Source organism: Vanellus vanellus, assembly GCF_965231255.1.
Source record: "Vanellus vanellus genome assembly, chromosome: 12".
NCBI lineage: Eukaryota > Metazoa > Chordata > Aves > Charadriiformes > Charadriidae > Vanellus > Vanellus vanellus.
Genome location: NC_138917.1, coordinates 16,023,056 through 16,049,417, shown reverse-complemented (window position 1 = coordinate 16,049,417; position 26,362 = coordinate 16,023,056). Strand labels below are relative to the sequence as shown.

The window sequence follows — 26,362 nt, the reverse complement described above, 5'->3', positions numbered from 1 at the left end:
ATAGTTTTTCTTTGCTAAGCTAAAGACGAATGCTGAGAACTGCCCACCTACTATAGAAATTGATATGATTTAATACATACTGGCGTGTTATAAGACTGTTGTGAAATGTTATAATGTGCGCTTCCTCAAATCTCTGACTTTTGTATATTTTATTGTTAACGCACTTCACGCAAAACTGTATTATTAGTACAATCTGTGTTTTTATCCTGTGGGTTATTATCCAGAGAGATACCTAGCACTGAGCACTCTCCCTCTTCCCTTGCCTTTCCAAAAGAAGCTCTCATAGCCACCGTTGCCGCTTGTCGGTGGAGTCTGCTGTCAGAGTCAGACAAATGACAGCTTGGAGCGGCTGCAGCGGCCATAGCCCTAGGAGGGCACGAGGAGGTAACAATATACAATTTTCATGGTTCAAGGGTAGCCTTATCCTACTGTTCTTCATTACAGTACTGCAGTGAGATCAATTTTATTAAGTTGTAAGTCTTAGGAGGCCGACACCATTAACTACACGCTGGATCAAATAATTTTTTTGGTAATATGATTGTTTTTTCCTCTTGTTGAGGGAAGGCAAGATCTGACGCACGGATCTCTTCAGCCTGCAAGGAGTGTTACGCGGAGACTGAGCATCTTCAGGATTGTGTGGCAGCCTGTGCTGCTTCACTCGCTCTGCTCTGTCATGTAGTCATCCCGTGCAATTTGACATTGCACGAATCTACCGTGGTGTTGCAGGCATTATTTTTTCCGGTTCTTTGTTTATCAGCTAGGCACCTTTTTTTTTTTTTTTTTTTTTACCCCATGTGGTTTGACACTGTGTGAAAGACCTACGCTGCACTGCATGATGGAGCACCAAACCTGCTTGCTTTTGATGCACATAGCAAGGATTTGATGTGCAGAACGAGCTGCCTTTGCTACCTGGTCCTGGTCCTAGGGCTGGGATGCAATCTATGCTCTGTCACCTGGTTTGCTTGGCTGCAGCAGGTTTTTGGCTGCTCTGTGGGTACGGTTGCAGTGGTTACAGTGGCTCACGTTAGGGCCATGGCCCATTGAGAGGCAGCACACACACCTGTGTTCAAGATGCAAGTGTTTAAAAAAGCTGGTTTTTGACACATTGAAGAGCCACAGACCACGGTTACCCAGCAAAGCCAAGACTCTTCGTCCTATGGGAAGATTTCAGCTGAGCTTTGTTTGTGTTTTCATTACTAAAGCGTTCATGGCTTTTTTGCCTCTCTTCATTCTTCTTTGACCACAAATGACAGAGAACTTTGGACTCTCTTGTGGTATGACAAGGGCTAGAGACAACACTAAAATGTAATAAACCATGAGTAGAGACCTCCCCCACACTCATTTGGCAGTTGACACCGAGCAAAAAGTTTACGAACGAACATTTAGATTAGGCTTTTCCTTTAACTCATTTGTTTCTTTTGTTCTCACTTCCTAATTAGAGACGAAATTTCCTTTCCTTTTGTCTTGCCGGGGAGCTGAGCAGCAGCCCTGCGGCCGCGGGGCAGGAAGGCAGCACCCCTGGGCGGACGCAGCCCTGGGCGGGCGCCGCGGGGCTCTGCCGAGCCCCAGGAGTTGTGTCGGTTGTGTGCCAGCACCCGTCAGTCCTCCAGCAATTAACTTCTATTTCTTCAGTTTCATTTACTTTTATCACTTGTCCTGCGTCTCTGGAAAACTGCTAGGAATTATTGCAGCCCTTTGTGAGACTTTTAAGTGTTTTTTTTTCTTTGGACCAAGGCAAATTAAGAGATGCCTCTTTCCCCCTCTTCATTTTATCTTTTGCCTTCCGGCTCTCAGACCTCGGCCGCGTGTGTGCATGTGTGCCTCCATGCCTGGGTAATGATTTGCACAGCACAGCTTTGGGCACTCTGCAGATTGCAACTGCAGCTCTGTACGGCAAAGTTGCTGCCGTAGGAAGTAGTGTCTAGCCCTAAGTCAGTGTATGCCTATTGCAAAGAAACAACTCTTGATGGAAACCCCGTATTTAAAGCCAGACATGACCCTGCACTAAATAGTGTGTTCCAAAGAACAATCCTAGTTTTAAAACAAATCCCAGCTTTAAGAAGTACTCAGGCTTAAAAAAAAAATAATTAAAGAAAAGCCCCAGAAAATGTACTGGCAGAAAGGGTTACCTGCCCTGTACTGTGCTGATAAGGCAAAAAGTTTAAACTATCCATATTTGATTCCACAGCTGAAAAAATAAGCTAAGAGGTTTGTTCCTTTCTTAATTTCTCTGGCCCGTGCATTGCACGGTGTCACCCGTTTCCGTGTCTCTCAGTGGAAATTGTAGGTAGGCATTAGCTTCACTTCCAGTGTGGCTCTGACCTTCTTGTGCTTGCAGTCCTGCATCGCTTACTGAAGTCCCCAAAGCAGTTTGCTGCTGCCATCATAGCTGGGCTGACACTGTGGTCCGAGGCTGAGGCTCTGCCACACTCGGCTCCGAGCATAACCCCAGACTGGCTGTGGTGGTGTAAATCCCAGTTTGACTGAAGCAAGTGGAAATTTGCTCTTGACTTCAGTGAGGCCCGAGTTGTACATGGTACATGTAATCTGTTTTCAAATATTTGGCTTTAGGAGCGCGTTGTTCCTGTAACAGAGCTGTTTTGAACACAGCTCAGAAGGCATTTCTACTGACTGCAACTTTCAAGATGGACCTTTGGGGATTCGCTTTTCCAGCTTTGCCAAGTTTGCCGCATTCCTTGGACCACCAGGTCAGGCAGGAACACTCCCAGTTCTTCATACGTCCCCTTTGAAATAGTAACTTTCTAGAGCATAAGCTGGCTTTTACAGAAAAACCAAGTGTCATTAACAACATCAACTTTAGTGGCAATTAGAATAACATATTCTTGACTGTTGGCCAGATTGTTTAGGTCATAGGGTAAAATATTCTTCTTGTGTAAAGCCCTGCAGGCCTTCCACTGTGCTACAAGGGGGGGGGGGGGGGGAAGGAAAAAAGAAAGAAAAGAAGAAAAGAAAAACAAAAAGCCCCCCAACCCTGTTTCCTGCTACTTCGGGTAGAGTGAGGTGTACTTTCAAGGCTGATCTCTCAAATTGTATCCTCTCTTACTCATGCAAGAAAATTGTTAAAGACATCATTAGAGATGGCAGGTTCATTTAAAAATTACTAATAACATTTTTGTGAAATGCAGGGGCTTTTTTTCGCCCGCTTTAGAATTAATTAACAATCATTTATCCGAAGACGCGGTGCCAGCAGCTCCCTTCTGCTGAAGTTTGGCCATACCCTTGTGCTGTGCACCAATGTCCCAGTGCTGGCTGGGAGCTGTGCGCTCATGGTGCTGTGCTGCCTTGGCAGAGGGCATTCCCTGTACAAATTCCTCACAGGTCAGTTATTTTTGTTATTTTTTTTAGCAATCTAGGTACAAACTACTTACCATTGAATTAAGTTCACTCATGTCCAAGGCCATCTTAAAAATTAGCTGTGTCAGTTAATACACATATCTGTGCTTGATGCTGCAAGGTAGCCACCGATCTTTGGAGACTTCAGAAGGATCCATTGGCTCTGGCCACCAAGAAGCCCCTTTGTGTGGTAGTGCGTGGATGTGTCACCTTAGAGCCAGGCCCAGCTCCAAAATAACACCTGCTCCTGGTGCCAGCAGTGCCTTGGCCTCCCATGGTGACCCAAAACCCTTCGGCAGCGTGCTCGTGCCTGCGTGCACCCATCCTGCCCGGCTGCGCTGGGGCGGGATGCTCCTGCAGTTCTCGCCAGCAGGAAAATTGCAGGTTAAATTGGTGAACTACTACAGCAGAGCAGAACTCCTCAGAAATGAATTCCTGAGGAATGCTCGTGGCCTGCTGTCCTCGTCAGGGAAACTGAGCTCACCGCGGGAGCAGCTGGGCTGCGTTTGAAGATTTTCCTTGCTGGATGGACCACCCATTCCCATCACTGCCCTGGTGCTCGCTGGCTGTTTCGCTCCCATGGGCGAGGAGCTAGCGTCTCCCTGGGGCCGCCCACACCCTGCACACCCCGCTGGCAGCTTGTGGTCAAAATAGCGGAGACAAAGGTCAAAAAACCAAGAAACACCCCAGATTTTTCTTGGTGGTGTTTGGTTTCTACAAGGCAAGCACCAAGCATGCAGCTCGGCAGAGGAATCTCTAGAGCATGTTATTCAAAGGACAGTAACACTGAGGCGTGGCAGACATATAAAATTCCTTCGACTTGCTGAAAACAGAAAAAAAAAATCTCATTTTAAAGCAATGTTGCATTTGCTAAATAATTTATGCAAGATTCACTGTTGTGTTATTTGACATACAACTCTGTCAAGCAACGACGCTTTTGAAAAGTTGCCTAGAGGATCAGATTTCCCATTCAACAGGGAATTAAAAAATGTTTCTGGAATTTTGCTTTGCAGCCGGGAATCTATTTTCTTATCTCACATTGTACAATTTATTTTTCCTAAAGCAGTGTGCTAAATTATTTGTTATTGTTGGACTCGGTCGAACAGTTTTATCCCTGGTGTAGTCACAAAGTGTTGGAGTAAAACCAAGGATGAATTTGTCACAGTGTACTCACCAGATCAGCTGGTCTTTAGGTTAACGTTCAAAAGACAATATTTCTGCTAAAAATATTAGTGAAGGTCCCTTAAACCTCCCCAAAGTTGCCTAAAAACTTTCTTCTTCAGGCTGTGGCAAAGTCAGTTCAGAAGTGCTTCCCTGAGGTCTTTGTCGGGAGACGGCATGGAAGCAGGTGGCAGTTCTTTGGGTTAGATTTATATACTTGGACTGTTTTTATAGGTTTCTGTCTTATAAAACCAGAGATTTGACATTCTGATTTATTAACTATCAAGTCTGCAGGACATACAGGCTTAAAAAAGATAGAATGAGCTAAAATGTTTGTGATTGCAGTCTGGGATGAGAGGCTGTAAAAAGGTGGGCCAAGTAAATATAACAAAATGGAAGTGATAATTTGAATACCTACATTAAATTGTGTGCAAAGCTAGCATAGCTTCAAATTTAACTAATTTGGTGAATAGTATAAAGGGAACCAGAATCGTGTTTTTTCATTGCAATACATTTCTATTTACAGAGGAGTCTATAAAGCATAAGGTTCAGCAAATGGCATTTGATTGAAAAAACGTAGTACAGATTATGACTTACAATATGGAGAGCTTAGTGAGTGATACTTTTTATAACCAAATCCTTAAATTCGTTACCGCTGTGTAAGTGGCATATCTGATTTGTTAAGATGAACATTATATCTAGCCCTTAATGGAAATTTTGTAGTAGAAAGGTATGTATAATTTAACAGTAAAACAATCTGAAAATGTGTAGATCAGTTAATTGCTAAGAGGGATGCTGTGATACACCACAAGCAGGCATTGATTTTTAATATTTCCATTGCAATTCGAAGGGTGCGTCATGTTACGAGTGCTCCATGGAAAACTGCAGAGGGTTTTACACTGGTTGATTTATGTTATCACGCGTATTGCAGAAGAGGGTATAAAATGTGCTCTGGCTGGATAGTGGTAGCAGAGCCCTACTAACGTGTGTGTCTGAATTGCAGTGCTTGTGGTATCCAGTTTTCTTCTTTAATAAATTTTATTTTTCAGCTTTGTTTCATGTTCTCAGCATTGGTTGTCCTTAATCTTTTTGGCGCTGGTCTAATTTTAGAAACAATTCATCTCTCTGTTTGCTGGCGTTTCCTTAATGGCTTAAAACTCAAGCGCATCACAAACCAGCAAGGTGGCATCTCCCTCCTGCCTGGCACGAGCAGCGCCCGGGTTTTCGGGGTCAGCCAGCGCCTGGTGCGGGAGGATCTCTTCTGCTGGAAGAGCCTGCGGTTCCATTTCACTTTGCTGGATTTCTCACGTGTTCCCATCTTACCAACAGGGTGCATTCGGAGTGCGTGAGCGCTGGCAGAGGCAGGTGAAATGGTGCAGGCATAGCACCTGCAGCTGTAGCGCCTGTGTTGGTGGGACACGGATGTGGAAGAGGTGCAGTCATCTCTGTTTCAGTTGGTCACCAAAGCCCGGTCTGCATGGCCAATGGGACTAACGGATGCTTTCCCTGCTGAGAGGGCAACAGGGACTTAGAGGGCTTTTTGACCTCTGCAGTCTCTCTAGAGAGCCCAAGTGAGAGCCAGCCGCAGTGCTGCATCGAGCCATTGGGCATGACTGGCTTCGGGCATGACTGGCTTCGGGCATGACTGGGTGACCACTGTGGCCAAGGGGGTGTCCTGGAGTCAATGAGGATGTGGCTGCAAGCCCATTCCTCATGACAGACCACTGAGCGCATGCTGGGGGGACTGACCATGGCCGGCTGCCCCTGCATCCTGCCCCCCTGCATCCCGCCCCCCTGCCAGCGGAGAGCCAGCTGCCCTGGCAGCTGCCAGCTGCACGGCCCCAGGGCGCGCAGTTCCCCGGCGCCAGGGTGTTTCTGGAGCTGCCAGAGAGGTCAGTCTCCTTGTACGCTAATGCACGTGCAAACTTGTGGTTTTTTGGCAAAGGCGTTTGTGCTAGCCTATGCTCCGGTCACAGATGAAGATAAAAAATAGCTGAGAGGCCTGAAGGTCAGGTGCAATACTGTTGGCTCCTGGCTAGGTCGGCACAACGCAAGGCTCGTCTGCCCAGCAAAGTCCCTCTCGTTAGTTCAGCGGGACCTCTCGCGTCCCGGGGTATATGTGTGCTTTGGGGGTCTTCAGCTAGAGCAGTTTTTTTCTTGTTGTTACTAATATTGGGGCTTGGAGGCGGCAGGGAGAGGAGAGCATTGAGAATTAAAATTCAGCGCATGCCTTTTCTTTGCGGGCTGTAATTAATCTTGCCAATTTTTAAAGCTTTGCGAATCTGGTTAAGTGATAAAACACTAACAACTTTATATGACAGAGAGTTGGAGGCTCCTGCTATACACCCACCAGAGAAGATTAGGAGAGAGTGTTTGCAGGATTCGCACTAAGCAGCAGCGAATACAGTTGAGAATTGTTGCACCGCATGATATAAAAACCACATTAATATAATGAAAGGTGTCGGGAATAATGTGAGAGCGACTGTAATTAAATGTATCTTAATAAGTGCAACATCCTTCTTAAAGCTCTTATTTTTCAGACCTCTCAAACTTAGAGGATGTTCTTGCTGTTGGCAGGTGGCCTGGGAGGAGAGCTGGAGAGTGAAGCGAAGGACAGCCGGGCCCTGGAAGAGAGGAACAGTGTGACGAGCCAGGAAGAGAGAAATGAGGAAGATGAAGACATGGAGGATGAGTCAATTTACACCTGCGATAACTGTCAGCAGGACTTCGATTCACTGGCAGACCTGACTGAACACAGGGCACACAACTGTCCTGGAGGTAATGTTAAACTAGCTTTACAGTTCTGACAGGTGGTTAGCTGGGTAATTGGACATAGCAACAGCTTGAGGCCTCAAGTGAGATTAAAGAATTAATAATGTAATTTTACAGTTAATGTAATTTTATTGTGGTGCCTTGGGTAGCCTTTGTTCACTCCTTTAATAAAATTAAAATAAAAGCAACAGCTTTCCAATTGGAATCTTTCAGTAATTACGTTAGGCAAAAATGTTGTGGGTTTTTTTTTAATGCTAAAAGTTTCAGGCAGGGTATTTTTCCCTTTCTCTCCAAATGTAGGAAGATAAAAAAGTTAAATGACTGACGCCTGCAAAACTCCTAGGAAGAAAGGCATCTGAACCCCGTAAAAGAACATGACAATTTCTGAGAGTAAAATTCATAGTGTGAGCTTTGTAATCCCACCCTAAAAATACACTGTTCTCCCTAGGTTATTATTGCATCGCCTTTTGAATTTTATGGAAGTGAGGACAGCATTAGCCTACGCTGATCTTGATTTTACTTTCTGTAAAGTAAGAACAAGCTCAGAGCATTGGTGTGAACAATTGCAATGTATCTTGCTTTTGCACGGCTGCATTTGCATGGCCAGTGGTAGCAGCAGGTATTCTGCAGAGCACGCTAAGCCAATTTACAGGGGTACTAAAAAGCTTTGCAGATTTTGCCAAAGATTAAATAAAATCTTAGGAGGGGGAGCGCAGAATATGTTCACGTGTATTTAAATCGGAGATTCTCATCCTTCCCCTTCCTGGAATGGAATACTCTGCCATCACTTTTTCCTCCTCACTTACCTAAAATATTTTTAGGCGGTTGCTATTATGGCAGACGTATAAGTCGAGGCTGGCAGAGGGTGCAGCAGTGTCCCATCCTCTTTCTCCTTCCTGGACGCTCATTTTGTTTGGTAATTAGTCCATGTTTTTTCCTCTTCTTTTTGGGTTTAAGTAAAATGATGCTCATCCAAGAAAAAATACAGGAAAGAGAGTGCAGCAATGGAGAGGAGTCAGGCGGGAGCTTCGACTTGATCTGAGTCCCACCCTCAGAGCACCCTCCCCTGTCACGCTCTGGTCTGTGGGGACGAGGTTCCGCTGCTCTCTTTCCCATCTGCTTGCTGGGAGGAAGGACAGAGGGACATTGGGGCTTTTCCCCAGCCTGCCCCCAGGGCTCCTTGCTCTGTGCTCTTGTTTAAACCCTACACGGGCTGCAAACCTGAAAGTGCATAAAATCGAAAGGCTGCTTCTTGCAAGGTCATTTCTTGGGCAGCCGACAGCAACGGCTTTGCCCTGAGACTTCTGCAAATTGCATTCCTACTCTACTACAGGGTAGTAAGGAAGAAAATGCCATTGAATAGAAAAATCCTTGCTTTTCAAACTGAAAGGCGAGGTGCAGAGGCCATGTGGACCTTGGGCCTTTCCAGGGATGAGTCATTCCCGTCCCCATCCCGCGCAGGGAGTGGGACAGGCAGGATCCCCCCAGGGCGGACGGGCGGGCGGCCATGCAGGCACAGGTATGTCTCCAGCAGCTGTCCCTGGGCGGCCGCTGCTCCATCACTGCCCTCATTCCGAAGTTGTGCTGGTACAGCCACTCATGGGGCGGGGGGTGAGCCCCACCAAAAGAAAGGCTGGTTTTAGTCCAGGTGTGTGCTTGGGGCTGGTTCACTCTGTGGACCCCCAGAGCAGCTGTAATGGCACAACTGGGGGAGCGGTGCAGGGCAGAGGGGAGCAGGGGCTCCAGAGGAGGAACATAAGGATATGGCTGATCATCAACAGCACTATGAAAAGGAGCAATTTTTTTTTTTTTTCCTGGAGCAAATATATGTTAAAATGTAGCAACCTAGAGATTCTATTCCTATGAATGGTGTCAGTGTTTTCACACCTCAGTTTTTATTTATCCTCAGCATAGTATTTTGTTAGTTGAGACTAAGAAATTGAAATTATATTTTGGGGGACTTATCAAAATAATTTGTAAGTATTCCCGTTGCTAATTTTTGATTGCAGGTAGCATAATTTCATCTTCTTTTACCGTCTTCACATGTGCTGATGATTTATGAAGATATTTTGTCACAAAAAGACACAATATAACCATCTGCATATACATGAAATAGGTGCTAATTATCTCCATGTGAGGATATCCTTGTTCCAGAGCAAGAGTGTCTGTTTTCTATTTAGTTTAATCTAGTATCCTGAAGTGATTTAAAGTAAATAGGAAGATTGCATTCATATATTCTGGAATGAGAATGTTTCCATGAAGACAATCTGGAATATTGCTTGATACTTGCATATCTTACCTTAAGGAAAAAAACCCCACCCTTTCAGATCCACTGGTTCATTTGATAGCCAAGAGAATCTTTGTTGAAAGCATGCAAAATGCACATCTTTGTTCAGTCCATCTGAAAAGACTTGCACCACCCGGGTGAAAATATGAGACCGCATTAGCAAGCGTGGTATTTTTAAAGATTTTGCCCCACAAAATAAGCTATTTGACCGTGTCCTTAGTTACCCTGCGCTCCTTTTGCCTATAATGCCTGCCTGACACATCTGAGGTTGTAATGCAGTGCCTGACCCCTTGGCAAGCTAAGGTTTCATGTCTTAATCTGAAGCGGGGTTTTCACTCGTGTCTACATGGCTCCCGATCAATACAGGTAATATTTGTAGTGATAATATCACCAGGCTGATAATACAACATAACTAATGACTTCCTTTGGGATACTGAAGTTAGGGAAGGTATTGTAGCTCAGGAGTGTTGCAGGATTACAAGAGATCACTCCAAAGAATGGGATAAACCATCTATTTCACTGGAATCCCTTAGAAATTCATTACGGCGCGCTGAAGTTATAATACAGTTTGAACGCAGCTGCTTTGACATGTAAGGAGGTAACAAACAGCCATTTCCCCCCTTGCTTTTTCATGTATTTCAGACTTGATTCTTTGAGGACAAAACACCACTGAAAGCTAGACATCTCTGGTAGCATAAGTGCGTGGCATTCCTTTTGATGTCAGTGTAGTAGAGACGTTCTCCTTCTGACAGAATCAGGTGCCTTTTATACCTTTTGCTCATGACTGATGTCTGTGATTGCAGGTTGTAGGTTTCCAGAGTCTACGGGGATCTGAAAAGGGTCTAAACGGGGGCAGCTTGTAGTGAAAGAACATCACATTTCCTTACTGGCTCATGTCTTCCCTTGTCTCCCAGCTTGCCCCCACAAATGAGCTCTCCTGCAGCAGCCGTGGAAATAGTGCCTTAAACAACTAGCAAGCATCTTGAAAAATACTCTGAGAATAAACACACACACCTAGTGTATACATTGGATGTATTAAGCTTTTAAAATTAATTTAAAACTCACCGGTATGCCACGTCCCTGTAACTAGAGAAGACTAAGTAATTTTCATCAGCATCACGTGCAGTCTTTTTTATGCATTTTTTTGCATACTGCTGTTACAATGTAGGTGTTATAGCATGATGCTATGTTATAGCTTTAGTGACAAGAGTAAAAATTGCACGTGGATTTACAAATTACTGTGTCCTCCAGCCAGCACCAGAGGCTGCATTCATCAAGCAACTATTCTGCAATATATCATTGTCTGGTGGCTGATGCCAAGTTGTTTGTTGTCTGATGAAATGTGGCTAAAAAGCCACGAGACTTGCCATTTTGCTTGTGTGTTTTAATCCACCTGCGTTAGCCTGGGTTTTGCCCCAGTATTTTATTGTGTTATTTTTGCTTCCTCCACCCATATCACCCCTTTCCTCCTATGAGTCAGAATACCTTCATGTAAACTTTTTTCTTCAGTTTCTCAACTGAAGGTAGAGTGTTTTAAAGAAAACTAGCGCATCAATGAAGTGGACAGAATTAGGTTTTGGTGGGGTCTCTGAGCATTTCATGAGGTCCTCTTCTGTTGTTGATAACTTTACAGGTTGTCTGTTTCAAACAGCAGCAGAGCTATATATGGATATTGCCAGCTTGGAAGCGGCTGATTTTTCTAAACTACTGTACGGTAGGAACTAGTTTATAATTAAAGTCTTGCAGTTGCTCCTTTTAAATGCCCTGTAACTTGTACACTAGGCTTACGTTTGAAATGAGGTATTATAACTGTTTCATGCTAGTGTATAATTTTGCATTTTCTTGTATTTCACCTGCTACAAGAATTATAATTGCCATGCAACCGTATATGCGGGATGCTTATCCAGAAAATCATACACGGCAGCTTGTCAACAAGTGACGTCTCATGAATGTTTTTGTCAGGTGGCACTTTGTACTCCCCACTGACAAAGAGAGACTTCCTTACATGCATTTCCAAAATTAGCCCTCCCCCAAATTGAAATCTTTTGTTGCAACCGATTGGCAAGTCAGAGATTTTCTGTCTTTTTGCTGCTGCTGTTGTCGCTTCTTTAAATTAATGAATTACTGATCATCCTCCACAAAAGAAACCAAAATACAGTTGTGAAAAAGCAGTGTGGAAACTTAATTATACACCTAGTGTATACAGCTGTGGCTCTAATGACCTACTGGCCCTAATTACTGTGTTGTGGCTCAGTCTGAGTGCTCTTGTCCTTGCCAGAATTCTGCTCCTTTCTCTTAACCTGACTAGTGTTTCAAGCTAAAAAAAATAACAAGTTTCCTTTTTTTGTTCTTTTCTACATTGTCGTGCTGAAATGCAGTTTTCCTTTTTTCCAGAGGTCGTAGCAGTGTTTTAAAATTGGCACCAGAAAAGCTCAGTAATATCACAAACTGTAAAAACATGGATTTTCCCTGGAGTCCTCAGTTCTCACTGTCTAGATCTGAAAATGGGCACCAGGGCAGTGTTTTTATTGTCAATCACTTGGAGGGCTCCGAGCGCAGGCTCCTGTCCTTAGCTGGTCCCAGGCGTCCCCTCTCCAGGTGCAGGGGCAGCAGGGCTCCCAAGGGCTCGGGCAGCCGCCTTGGCCACAGTGCCCAGCGCTTTGCCTGTCTCCCTGTAGTCAGTATGCGTGCCCATCGGCGCAGAGAGCTCCAAAATCCCAGATTATTGCAGCGGTATGCTTGGCTGGATGGTCCAGCTCCTCTGACTGCTGTCACGCAGGCGATGTTTGAGTTTACCTGGAGGTTCCCACCCAGGACTTCTGCCTACGTATACCAGAAAACGAGTGTGCTGATAGGGCGCTGGGCTGCCCGGCTTTCTACGCAGGCGCTCAGTGAAATACGTATTTCTCATGTAGAGCATAAAGCACATTCCCATATCTGAATTTGGATCTGAAGTCAAACAGAAGCACAGTTGCAAATTTAAAGACAAACAATGCATACGGTAACCTTTGCCAATACGGTGATTTTGCAGCGCATCCTGTGCAATGTGTTTCCTGCGCTGCTGCTTGCCACGGGCCGCCAAGAGCTCCGGTGCTGCCCGGCGTGCTGGCCGCCAGCGCTGGCTCTGCACCCATAAGGGCTGTTTGGCATGAATGGGGGCTGCCTGCGAAGGTGCTTTTAGCGTAGCATTTAATGTATTGCATATGTTTGTGGAAGTTGTGCAAATTGTTATGCTCCCTAACAGCGTTGCTTATCCGGCAGATCGGAGGGTCATCCAGCAGGCGAAGGTAGGTGAGACCCCAGGGGTGCTTTGCTCCGGCCGGGGCACAGGGCCCCGTGCTCAGCCCTCCAGCACGGGGAGGTGTTAGCGGGGGCTGAGCCTCAGCAATTGTCTCTCTGGCTGTCTCTCGCGTTCTGCAGGCGTTCCAGTGCCTGTAAGGGTTTGCTGGGGGACAGGACATGTGAATTTGAAACAATGCTTGCTCGCCATAAACACCCAGCTCAGGATATGCTTTGTGGCCTTGCGGAGGGTGTCCCGCGGTGGGGGCACGGTGGCGAGCCCACGGCAGATCCCCAGCCGCGCAGGAGCCGGCGCGAGGAGCCGGGCAGTGTGCTCGCCGATAAGAGCGTGCCAGTGTGCCAGGCGCCGCCCCCCGCAAATCGCCACTGCCACCTTTGTGCTGGGTCCCCCTGGGGACAGTGGCAAGGGAGGCAGCACCAGGCACTGTGCGTGCAGATAGGAGCGCTGCCAGCATGGCTGCGGGCGGTTTGGTTGCATATAACCAAAACCCCTGGTAGGAGGGGAGGTAATGAGCTATCCCTACCCCTTTCTCAGCCTCCACGTCGCCAGCAGTCGTTGTGGAGGGCCCGGCTACGCATTCTGAGGCTGCACAAACAGTTCTTAGCAATGACAATGTCTTTCCTCAAGCAGCATGTGTTTTTCACGCAGGAAAAATGTTTTCCCTGTCCTTTTTAAACATATGGCCCAGTGAGGAGCTGAGGATGACATGTTCGCGTGCTCGTATCAGCAAGGGACTGTTTCATTCTTGCTACTTTAATTGAGTTCTTTTATCTACTTTTATCTAGTTCAAAAAGTAGTCTGCAAAGTAAGCACAGGTATACGTGAAAATGGACAGAAGAGAAAGTGGGTGCGTGTTTTAAACAGGGCCTCTTAAAGAAAGCACGTGTCCTTTTGAAGTCTTGAACAGTTTGGCACTTGGCTGTCTCAAAAGCCACTCTCATCTCTTGATCTGTTGCTGCATCAGAAATGGGGAGATGAACAACGACTGAAGCACCCCAAATGCTGCGAGGCAATAGCTAGCTGGCCGGTGCCGGCCGTGAGAGCTCCTGCGTGTGGCAGGATCCGCATTCGGGAACTGGAGGTGGTCCGGCTCTGCCCTGCACCACCCCAGGGCTCACGCAACCCTTCTGGGGCACCGGGGGTGCCTGAGCTCCACCTCCCTTTCTCCCCCCCCGCTTCAGATTTCTGTTTGCAAAGGATAATCCATCACCATGTTACAGCAGAGGGAGTATTGCGTGGGTCTGCCTAGGGCAGGGTTGTTTTTCAGCATTATAGGAATCTAAGCAAATAATCAATGTTTTAGAAAAAGAAGACGGAGGAGTTGGAGTGGAAAGGCTCCTTCCAGGGCTGGAGCCTGCCGAGTGCTGCCCGGGCAGCTGTGCCCGCAGGAAGGAGGATCACTGCTGCCCTAAGCATGTCGCAGCATTCAGGGGTTTGTAGACAAAACCCAATATGTGAAACTCAATTCAGAAGTGTGGTGAGGATAGCCTGGAGACTACAAGAGATGTGTGCTTGTTATACAGTGGCCTTTAATAATGCCTTAGAGAGCTCGGTGGAGGATGTGCTGGGGTTGTCCTGTCTCAGACGGACGAGAGCGTAGATTGTTTGCAGCTAGGGTGCTGCTGAAGGGCGTGCATTGCCTTCCTGCAGGTTGTTGAGGGACAAAACCATCTTGGCCATATCAACTGCCTTGGCAGATTCAGAGCTGTCAAGATCTTCAGATGCCTGCAGATGTGAGCAGTGAATGAGGGGTGCATTGAAAGTCTGCTTTTTTTCCCCGATTTCTTTCCCTGTCCCTTAGCAGACCATCAGGTAAGTAGTCCTCATAAAAGGCTGGCGGTACTGAGCCAGCCCTACGGTCCCATAGTGCCGTTTCCCCAGAATATTCTCCTAGCTGTCAGCAAACTTACCTGGGCATTGCTTGGTGCTTTTTATTTAAGTTCCTCAGATAATCTTCTTCCGTGTATTTCAATTTTGAAGTTTCTTGTTGAAGCAAGATATGCATTTAGCATTTCCCATGGTGGGGACCCAGATTTCAGTTGCGTATTGGGGAAAAGTAGCCCCTTGTGTTCTCTTCAGCTTTGTCACCTGCTTTCACTTCATACTCTCCAGTTCTTCTGGTGGAGAAGACAGGGAGTGGTTTCCCCTTTTCCACCTTCTCCACCCACTCGTGCCTGAGCAGACTTTTTTGCTGCCCCCTCTGCTGTCTTCAAAAGCTTTTGCAATCCTCTTACTGATACCTCCTGTACCGTGACCCAGAGTAAGAGACTGAGGCACGTGGTAAGGCATGGCCGATAGGACAGTGAGAGGGCAAGAATCCCTTTCATCACTAGTGCTAGAGATGTGGTCACGTTTGCGTGTCTGTCCTTGTTCCTGAGCAGGAGGCAAGGGATAGTACTTGTCCTGGTGCGAAGACCTGGCAGACAGAAAGATGGTGTCTGGTTGTGTAGGGGAAAAACAATTAAGACTTCCATGTTTGTTAAGAAGAAAGCAAGCAGCAGTGCATTTCAGGCACTCATCACACAACGTAATTTTGCTGTTGGAAGTAGCGGGATTAAAAAAGTTGTTTTCTTTAAATTTGTAGAATATAAATGTTTGGGTTTTTATCAATTAAAAATTAAGGCAGTGTGCATACAAACATTTTCACGAATTCCTATCTTTCATTTTTTTAAAACAAGCTCTAGAAAAAATCCTCACAGAAGTTCCGTAGTGCATATTTGAATGCTTTTGTTGTAGCCTCATTAAACTTGGCTTGTCTGCAGATACAGCTGGCATGTTATTAACTGTGCTCCAGGCTTGGGGAAGCCAGAAAGCAGCCTCCACCCCCCGGTGCCGGCTGGCTTTAGGGAAACGTGCCAGCATGGGTTGGTCCTCTTCAGCTGGCTGGCTTTGGGAGTGCTCGCTAGAGCATCTCCGCATGGCCTCTGGGTCTGGGAGCCCAGGGCTCAGCCTGCCTCAAGTGCTGACTCGAGGGCGGGCTCTGCGGTGTCCTCCGTGCCGGCTGGCAGCCCACACCCGTGCACCACAGTGGTCGCTTGTGGCCAGGATGGATCCACCAAGGTATGTGGCCTCCCGTGGACAACCTCAACCGGGTGCCTGCGTTCTCCGTAGGGCTCTTGCGCCTTTCTTTACTGTGGGTTGGCAAGAAGCAAATTAGCGATCATCTGCCAAACAGTTTCTCTGTTCTGAACAAACTCGTTATTGGACTGAACCAGTCCAATAAATTGAATAAGGGAAGTATTTTCCCTGCACCTGCCAGAGAGGCTGTTGCTCTCCACACTGGGTTTGCACATCAGAAGACCTCCACCAGGGGTCTAAGCAGCTTCTGACTTTCTTCCAAGCTTTGGTAAGAAGTATGTACCTCTTGAATGCTGCTTCATTTAAGTAATTTTAATAGATGCTTTTAACGGTAAGGTGAATTTTAAAAATATATTTCATAATTTCATATTTATTCAAAATTGTTGAAAATATAGTCAGTAGACAGTTAAATAATGTGTATTAAGTATAGGTAATGTTAGTCAAATGTCTTGCTTATTACAACCAGCTTTCATTACCTTAACTAATAAAAAAATTTGATCTGGGATTTTCAAGGCACTCGGTCTGTTCACGTTACATACTTCCTAGGGCATTTGAGCACTTCGTACTCTAAAAAATTTTAGACTAGCAAGTCCTTTCTGACACAAGAAAGTACTAGTCTTATTTTTATCATCATGGATTTAAGAAGTCATCACTCTTAATTTGGCTTAAGTTTTGACTGTTACTGGAAGGGGTATTCCTTCCTTCCATCTCCTTCCTTATGCTGATACAAGGTTTGTGCTGTCTTTGGGAGCCGACACTGCTGACAATTAAAAGGATTAATTGTTAGTCTGTGCGGTTCCTGGATCTGGTGCCCAGTGGAGCTGCACGAGGCAGGGACAAGAGGTCAGGGTTTGGGGGAGAATTCAAGACCTTCCCTCTTAACAGCCTGACGTATTTTGGATGAAAATTATTGTAACTATGGCTTCACCAATTTGCCTAATAACATGCTTGAAATTGGTGGAAGAGCTAAGGTCTTTAGTCCAGGTGGGTTTCTTTGTTGGTAAACACCCGTAGCTGGGGGGGGGGAGCTTCCTCCTGAAGGAACCATTTTTTTGGCCTGTGGGTCCATCTCTGGCTTCCTTGAAAATCTTTCTCAGCCTAATGGTGAAAGACTTTCTGGCTCCTCTTTATGTTGCTGCTCAATTACTGTTAGCCTTGCTGAGGAGGACATGAGGAAAGGCTGAAGAAGCCCATTGCCTTTCTCTTCTCCAGGGAATCTGTTACATTAAACATTTGAATAGATTTTTGAACGTAATTCCCAGTCATTTCCTCTACAGTGAACTCAGTTCACTCATGCAGACTTTGTACTTAATGATATCTCTTAAAATAAATGAAATTGGATATAATTTATTTTAAACGGTCATTTTAGAAATCTACATCTACTAATTATTCATTAGAAAACTTGGAAAGACTGAAGTAGAATAAATTCCCTTTATGACCTCACAGTCTACAGAAATATAAATATATACACTTGCGTTCATTTTCTCTGAGCAAAACCGAATGCAAGTGATTTACTGGACTCCAAGAGTAGTCTAAGCAGATTTGAATTGTGTTGTTCGATCTGCATCAATAAACCACAGCAACCAACTAAGCCAAAACCAGCTAAAAATTCAACACGCCTCTAGGAGAGTTTTTTAACATTTACGATGGTACTCAGCTTGTGGTCTGTTTCTGCGTCGTATGGGACTTTGTTTTCGTGAGTTCTTCTGGTTGTCTCCTCTGGGTGACTGTACTCTTTCCTTCCCTCTCCCCGTTGTCTGTGCTGGGGTCCCCGTGGGCTCCCTCCTGGAAGGCTGTTTCCTTGCTCCCTCCTTTCTGGACTGCCACCATTTTGCATCTTGCTCACGGCAGTCTTCTCCCTGATGCTGAGCGGGCATTTGCCCTTTCCTGGCCCCACCGGTAATTGAGTCACTTCACAGTTTATACATTTAAGTTACACCTTACTGTGTTACTGTTTTCTCCTTGACTCTCAGCTGCAGTTGCTCTTCCGTCCGTTGTCCCAGAGCCAGCTCTTCCTTGGGGCTCCGTACACGTGCAGAGCCTTCCTTGAACTGTCTCACGGGGACCAGCATCTGCAGATCTCCTCGAGGTGCTGCGAGAAATCAGACTGCTCCATGTGCTGTTTTGGAGGCAGTCTCAGCTAGGTTCAGATGGGCTAAAGATGCGTGTTAATCAAATCTTTGTTCACAAAACCCAGCAAACGATTTAATTTGCATTCAGACCGCATCCAGATCCAACCTGGATAGCTGCTTGACCTCACCTTACAGCTCTTCTCCACTCCTTCCTCTCTTACAGACACTTGCCGTGGTTTGTTTTACAAGAGCTGTTTCATGTAGGAATTGTATTCCATTAGGCGTTTCAATGGTATCTGGTGTAACTGGGTTTGATTTTGACCAGAGCCTCTGGTACATGCAAATAACACAGATAGTATTCCTTGCTTTTTATGGAGGATAAACTGTCATCTTTAGGAGGCAGTCACAACGCTGTTGCGTTCCTCATACAAATAAGACAAATTTAACCCAAAATTTAAAACAAAAGAAGATGAAAGTGAGTAAGACTTTCTTGTCTCATGGCTTAAATGAGAGAATAGGAAGTTTTCTGCCTGCCAGTTTAAACTCTGGAAATGCAAACATCAGGAGGGAAGACGCTCTTTCTCTCAATAACTAGGTATACACATACACATCTACGATGTACAAAATGCTTCATTTTATGTTAATTGGCTCCGTTTTGAAGACCTGGCTAGCTAAAATTTGCTGTATTGGAAATAATATCATTACTGTGAGGGAGCATCAGTCTTAATTAACAGAGGAACGAGGAGAGCCAGCTCTTACAGCAAGTTGGGGGGAGCGATTTTGCGAGTGGTTCCGGAGTTGGGAAAAGTGCAATCTGAGTTAGTAAAACTGTCTGCTTTTCCAGTGGCTGCCACAGTAATTGGCAGTGCACGTCTGGATCACCGAGTGACAGGCGGGAGGCTCAGCTCTTGGAGAGCTTGGCCACTCCAGGCAGGGGGGAGAGGGAGGGAAGGAGGATGGGGAGAAAAAACAATTTGTGAACTTGCCCCTTTTGAGATAGCAAATGCTCCTCTCCCTGTGCCCAGGATCATTGCTGAACAGCCGGCAGCTGCATCCCACTCTCCTTTTGCTGTCAGTGAATGTCACTGCATGAAACCTCAGTAGTTTCAAGGAGTCGCTATTTGTACATAGGGAATAGAGGAAACACGGACAGAAATGTGTGGTGTGGGGGCTGCTCTAGATTTTACTCTGAGGAAGAAGAGCTCCACAAATGTTTTAAATTAGGCCATCCTTGATAATTTTGGTGGTATGGAGTCCAACCAAAATTTCAGGAAAAAACAAGTTGCTCAGTTAAAGCAGACATGAAAAAAATGAAGGGCTTAACTTTTGTCCTGAGGGTGATAAAACAGCACCACACAGCTGAAAATCAATCTGACCTTCACCCACGTGATGCTGTTGTCTCAGTCTGTCTTTCATTTCCTTTGGTTGAGTGAAGGCCATGGCATTCAGTAGGGAGAAAAGCCAGAGGGAGGTGGGGAGAATCCTGTTTTCTCTGGAAAGGCTTCGGTGCTTGCATAAGTTGACTCCATAAAGAGAGTTGCTGTAAAACTTTGAATTATTTCCTTAAATAAAAAAAAAAAAGTCCTTTTTCTCTTAATAGCCAGCAATCACATTAAAGAAGGTATATGCTGTAAAAAAAACCCCAAAAACAACAGAGAGAGAGAGAAGTGTTTGTGATATAAAACATTCTGTTTTAATTAAACCTAGAATTAGCCAGTGACGGTATTTTGAAAAGAAAGCTTCATGCAGCAACAGGAAACCTGCACATTCATTTAAAACCAGAAATTTGTACCCAAAGGGGAGAAAAAAGGCCAATTATTTTTCCCAGAGATATTTTAACATTCTGTGTTGTAGGCTTTGCACAAACAAAGAGAAGGTACCTAGATACACGTATATTTACATACACATCAATAAACCAACAGTTAGGGCTTGTGTATAAGCAATATTATTGATTTTCAAAATAGAGGTACAATTTCAATTGGTGAACTACTCATTTTACACAACATCCCGCAGCAAGTGGTTCCCACCTCATTTTCCTGAAGAACAGAGAATGAACTAAATGAAGGGGTAAAATTCTGTGCAGAATTTAATTCTATTAAACAATAGCACCAACAAAAGTGAAAATGATATGCATAAGCATCGATATTCTTTTATACATCTTGAAAGCAATTAAAAGCGCAATTCATAGCTGTTCATCCAATCTCCTGCCTCTTTCATCCTCGTCGAATTTAAATGCAATCCAGAGCCATAACATTGCCAGATATTTCTTTTGGAAAACAGTAAGTTTTACACACAAGCTTTAGAAAACTAAGATCTAAGTTCTGCCTACCCTAAACTGCAGTTTTCCTGAGTCATCTCATCGCGTGCAGATAACGTCCTTTCACGTCACAGTCATAAACTACTCTGTTGCTTTATATTTTTGTGCTGTAGATACCCTAGCTACTGCAGCATGGGGAGAGTTAGGGATATCTGTTATTTTCCTTGTTCGGTAAACGTTGCCTGTTTTAGGAAGGTGTATAGGAAATGCCAACTTCTTGTTAAAAAGATAAAGACAGTGATTGGATTTAGCTGTAGAGATTAATCCCTACTTCGTAAAGGTTAAGAATGAGACAGTTTGTTCATTAATCTATTTGGGATGATGGAGATTAATTTGTGACTACAGTTTTTTATTTAAGTGTGGTTTGCCTAATGAGCCAACCATTGCAGACACTGTTTTACATGGTATTAAAAAAAAAAAAAAAAAAAAGAAAGAACAGCAAATATAAAAGATGTTGGGACCTTTTCCTGGCGAGCTCTGCTACTCAGGTCTCCTCCATGTGATATGCCAAAATGCTATTTGCATAAATACAGAATTTAATAAGTTATCATTCTGATTAACGCCATTAACTGCTTAACTACTGTAGAAATTGGCTTCCAAAGTTGCTTGATGGTAGCTGTTGCTCTCCACGTCATCCCATTTGCTGTCTCGCTGGGGATAATGGTATGCAAGGGAAAGCAAGAAGGTCAAGGATCTTTTTGTTTAGTCTCTTTGCACATTAAAAGTTCTATTATGTGTTTGTATTGCATGCGGTTTCCAGTCTGTTGGCTACAACGCTTTCAAAATCCATTGATGATGAGTTTGTGAAGCTAAATATATCTTGTGGGTTATGACTACCAAGCTATCACTTTGTGTAGCAGTCAGGGCCAATATTTAACAAGTGTTGTTCAGAATGAGGAATTTTGAAACCGAGTCAAACAATCTTACAAAAGGGTTAACAGAAACACTAGTACAGAAGATGACAGCAAATGCTTGCTCTGTGCTGACGGTGGGGGTGTTTGGAGCTATGCTATGCTATTTGTGGGGAAGTGGTTCTCAGGTTGGGGTTTTTTTATGGGTTTTTCTGGGGGTGGGGAAGGGCGGTGGTATTGTTGTGAATGACACAGCCGCCGCAAAGCTGAATGGGGCTGATAAAAGCGGTGTCCTCTACAGCCATCCCTTTCTCTGCCCCGGCAAGAAGTAGGTGCAGCGTGCTGTGGTGGGGGCGTGCGTGGGGGCCCTGGGCTGGCTCGCCCCATGGCTCCCCGCTGCCCCCTTGTCTGCTCCCCCGCAGGAGCGGAGCTGCCCGCCCGTCCCCCCGCCGCTGGCAGGGCAGTGGGGCTCCGCTGAGACCTCGCTGCTGCTTCTTGCCCGACATTTAAGGGAATGCAAAACCAGCCTGCAGGATGCAGCCACGTCCTAAGGGCTGGCACAGCCGCCTGGCTTGTTTTCACTCTCCAGCTAGTAGACTGACCTTTTAAAAAAACAGTTTCAGCTGCTGTGAGGCACTGACAATAGCTTTAATAGATTTAATTTTGGTATGAAATAGCTATGGTTACATTTTGATAATGTAAACTAGCAGCCATAAGCGTGGCGACAACGGTTCACGTTTTAGCTGATTGTTTCAGGCCGTGCACAAACTCAGGCAGATGTCACTGCTTCCCTGCCAGGCATTAGCACAGGATAACCATTTTCTTTTGAAATGAAAGCAGAGATTTTATTTTTTTGAAGCAATTTGTGTTCTGACTGCATGAGTACCTTCACACCTGTCAGTTGAATCCAGTGTGTTGGTTCCCAAGGGTAACCTGACATCTGGGAAATTCTGCCTCAGCCCAGACTGATCCCCTGCGCAGCATCTTTGGTATTTTGAATTGAAATGGAGTTACACCGTTATACATCATCCTTTGCATTATTCTGTTCTGCTCCAGTATATTCCTGCTTTTATAACTTTTGTTTTAAATCCCGCTCTTGGGCTATTTCAGGAGAGTTGCAGTTATCTGTAAGCTGTCTTGCTTTTCACTGTGGGGCTGGTAAGCTCAAAAACATCTGCAGGCAGGGTCCGTCCAGCTTGCTAGTCTTTAGAGGATATTTACAAAGTTTCATAAGGCTTGGACCCATACCCACACCCATCCTAGATGCAGTGTCTACAGATTTATCCCCGAGAGCCTCTTACAAGCTTTGTTTGTATTACTATCTAGAGCTATCCCACTGCAGAAATCCTCAGGAGAGAGAAGTGGTCAAAAGTACTTAGAAACATCTGTTAAAAATTCAGACAAACACTGCACTGTCACTAGAAGCAGTTAGGATGGGGCGAATGAAATTCATCACGTGGTGCTACAAGAAAAAGGGATGTTTTTCTTGTTCCTTTACTTTTCCTCAAAAACCCATAGTTTGGTCAGTAGATATAGGAAAATGCCCCTGCAGAGCACACTTGGGGCGGAGAGCTGCTTTTTACCAATGTCACAAAGTCACTTGAGAGCCAAGCCTTGCGGTCTTACGGGAGCAGTTTCCGGAGTACTCACGTTTGATTCATCACACAGTTTCTACTTGTTTCAAGAAACCCTGCATTAATTGTGCAGACCTAGAAAGTGGTGACATCAGGAGATAAAGTGACTTCACTGTGACTTTTCTGTTGCTTGCCATGCTTAGGCAAAAGGGGAGACGAAGTTGTAGCAACAAATCTAATGGATGAACTCTCTGACTAGTTGCTGTTTTGTGTGTGGCTACGTACTGGATTCGGTGAGTACTTGAGAAATATTGGCATTTCCCCCCGATGATGTATCATGAAGTTGCAGGCAATCTGGCAGAAAAAAAAATGTTTTCTTATGTATGAAGCTGGACTTGCTGTGATGTTGTGCTTCTTCATTGTAGTTCTTCGTCCAGCTCAGCTCCCCACCCGACCCCGTTTCCCGTAGAGTACTCTCACCTCCCTTTCCCATCCTCTGCCCTACCAGCAGGGCAAGAAGCAGCAGGAGCGGTGCTGGTTGGCCGGGTGGCACACACGTGCTGATTGCCTAGGACAGGGCCAAGAGCTGCACTCGCTCTGATGAGTGCTGAGTCTGTTCTTAACCTTTCTCTCAGCAGAGACACGAACTGGGGTTTCTGTCCTACCCAATCAAAGGTAGGTTCGCCAATGTTATAGAAACTCAATTTCTATAAGGGAAACTCAATTTCTCTCGAAGCCCTCTATCCCCAGTCCGGTGTGATTCAAAAGTTAATAGGAAGGGACAAACAGTTAAGACATATGACAGGCAATATGATCACATAAACCTTGTTTTCTTAGGATGCCAGGCTGAAAAAAATGAACAAAAAGCTCTTGAGAATAAATGAGTCACTTCAGATTGAGACTTGATGGACAATGTTGGCTTTGTTATCACTCTGCAGGTAGCGAGGGGATAGGGTTAGGGAGAATTTCCAGAAATGTAGGAAAGTCGTTATTAGAAGGGGAAAGCTTCCTCTGCCACACATCCCCCGTAGTGGACCCCACATTACCCTGGTCCCTCCTCCTTTTAGGAGCCTTTTGAGGAAAAGTCTCCTGTGACAGGAACATCTCTCAGGTCTTTTCATCTGTGAGCTGCCAGGTGAAAGAATGGGGCTAGAGAACAAAAGATGCTCAGATACCGCAGACAAGCTTTTGTAGGATCTGCCACGTCAGCTGTCTCTTATAAGGTCTGCTGTATTTTCTGTTGATGGTGCTCTTCCCCCGAGGATCTCCCCACACCTGGGAACACCTGCCATAACCCACACTGATATTTTCCTCAATGCCTTTCATTTCTGCATACAGATGGAGCTGGGATATCACACGCCGTCCTTGCCCTTATTCTGTTCTGCTCCTTGGCAGTCCCAGCTTTCCTGGCTGGGAGCTTTCATCCCACCTCCCTCTCAACCTTTTTCAGGAGGGGCTTTGCAATTATTTATAAGCTAGCTTGTCCTGTTTTCTGACATTTTCAGTGTAGTCTGTGAAAGAGGCAAGTTAAGTATACGCTCTCTGGTTTTACAGGGAACAGACAAGTTGAAGTAAATGTTGCTGGTCTGTATTAGCAAGATATTTTGGGGTTTTTTAAGGAGACAGGGAACCTTCTCTTTAACATCAGTGGTCTTCTGAGTGGGAAAAAGTCTTAGTGGCCTGTAATCACCTCTTGCCTTTGATGTGTTTGGAGATCCTGGAAGGGCAGGCAGCCAACTCGCTTGCATGCCTGTCAAGGCAGGGCTGGCTGTCCTGCTTATCCTGTATTCCTCCTTGCCAGCTGCAAGTAGGTTTTCTTTCTCCTTCCTCTTACCACGTGTCTGAATTAGAAGCTGCCTGTGATCTACCTCCTTCTTCTTCCACTTGTCGTATTCTGGGGCTTGAGGTTTTCCAAAACATGTCATGGTAAGAGGCAAAGCTATAATGATTTGGGCATCGTAGCTCTTCTAGAGGCATCCTTAGATTCTCTGAACGAAATAAATGACTATTCAAGCTGAAGAGCAGCATTTTCTCATTTTGCTGCTGCAAACAGGTGGGAAGAGTGACTAACTGTTCCTCTGGAAGTAGTAAAGTGGACAGGCTTGTCTGCTGCCCAGTACTACAAGTTGCACTTACCCATCCTCCACCACTCTGATGTTTTGCTTGCCTACACGCATTGCATATGTGTGAGAGAATTATAGGTCTCCCGGCTACCTTCTCTTCCAAAGATAACGCAAAATGCAGAGTCTCTGCTAAGTCGAAATGTATTCCCCCTCCAACATTATGCACACAGAAATCAAATTTCTTTTGATTTTGACCAACCTTAGATAAAACCTGGTGGTTGCAGCTGAATCTCACTTCGAGTTTTTCATTAAAACTGTTCAAAGCAAAATAGAGGGTGGAGGATCCCATGTGAGCCAAAACTAACCTCCCTGTTCCTGGCAGTGAAGCTGCATTGCCAAATTTCACACAGCCGTGCTCTCTAGCACCTCCTTTGAACACGAGTGTGGTTCTGGAGGCCGTTTTGAAGCTCCCACTTGAAACACTCTCTGTGAGCTAGTGGAGCATTTTCTGGCACTTAAGCTTCTGTATCTGGTGGCTGTTTGTGCTATACTGAGCAATGAGTCATGGCTTGCTAAAGGAGAAAAAAAAAAGGATTTCTTAGAAAACCTTTCAGAAAAGCTAAGGTTGTTTTTCAGCTGGAAGTGCTGTTGATGTCTGTGGTGAAAGTGGTGTGGCAAGTGACCTCCGCAGTGTTTCTAAGAATTACCGGATAGTGTAGTGGCTCATCTGAATACTCTTTTTGTATGATTTTTGCAGCCAGTGACTTCCTCCAAGTATAGGATATTTCTTTTGTAATTTTCACTATCTGGACTGCCGGATATGGGGACTTGTACCTTGCTATACTTTTATTCTTAATTATATACTTGAATTACAAAAGTGAAAGCCCCCTCACGTCCTCCCACTGAAATCTTGAGGAACTATGGGTGTTCGTCATCCCAAACAGTCGAGTAATTTGCTTCAGACTTCACTCTGAGTTGGTTCTTTTTCGTAGCTTACCAGATCATTAATGTTTCAGTTGGCTGGCTCTGAATTCACGACAGCAGTACAAGTTAACAGAACTGAATGTGCTACTAGTCTCCCAGCCAGCTTGTCTGTGACGTTAGCGTTTGGGATACACCAGCAGCGCAGTCAGAGATGGCACTGCAGGGTTTGGTGTGTGTGTCTGAGCAGGTAATGGGCACTGTGAGGGTGTTGCTGAGTGCTCCTCAGCTTAGGCAGGTCCCCGAGTCACCATCTGGGATTCCCCCCAGTGGGGCTGAACAGTCTGCATCGGTGCCTTGGCTGCTGGGACTCCACTGCTATCACAAACCAAATTAAAACTAGTTTGGATGTGGGCAGAGCTTGTTGCAGACACACCTTCTGATGCAGTGGGACTGTCTCTTCATGGGAAACGGGTATGGGATGTGATCCTTCCTCCGTGCCCCACGTTGGATCTGTGATAGCAACTAGCGTGGCTGCTGCCCCCCTGCTGCCACTTTGCTTGTTCCCAGTTATTTTGCCATTTTTGCATAAAATAAAAATATAATTTCTT

At 45.3% G+C, this 26,362-nt stretch overlaps 1 protein-coding gene across 1 annotated transcript in view; it reads left to right on the top strand.

Annotated features, from left to right (window-relative positions):
* The window catches only part of ZNF423 (zinc finger protein 423), a gene marked incomplete at its 5' end in the record, with an annotated part of 233,847 nt that overhangs the window by 61,934 nt on the left and 145,551 nt on the right, over positions 1–26,362 (top strand). Inside the window, 2 exons of the mRNA XM_082489199.1 lie at positions 7,093–7,293; positions 11,208–11,288. Of these exons, the coding sequence (XP_082345325.1) occupies positions 7,093–7,293; positions 11,208–11,288 (282 nt within the window). The remainder of the gene's footprint in view (positions 1–7,092; positions 7,294–11,207; positions 11,289–26,362) is intronic.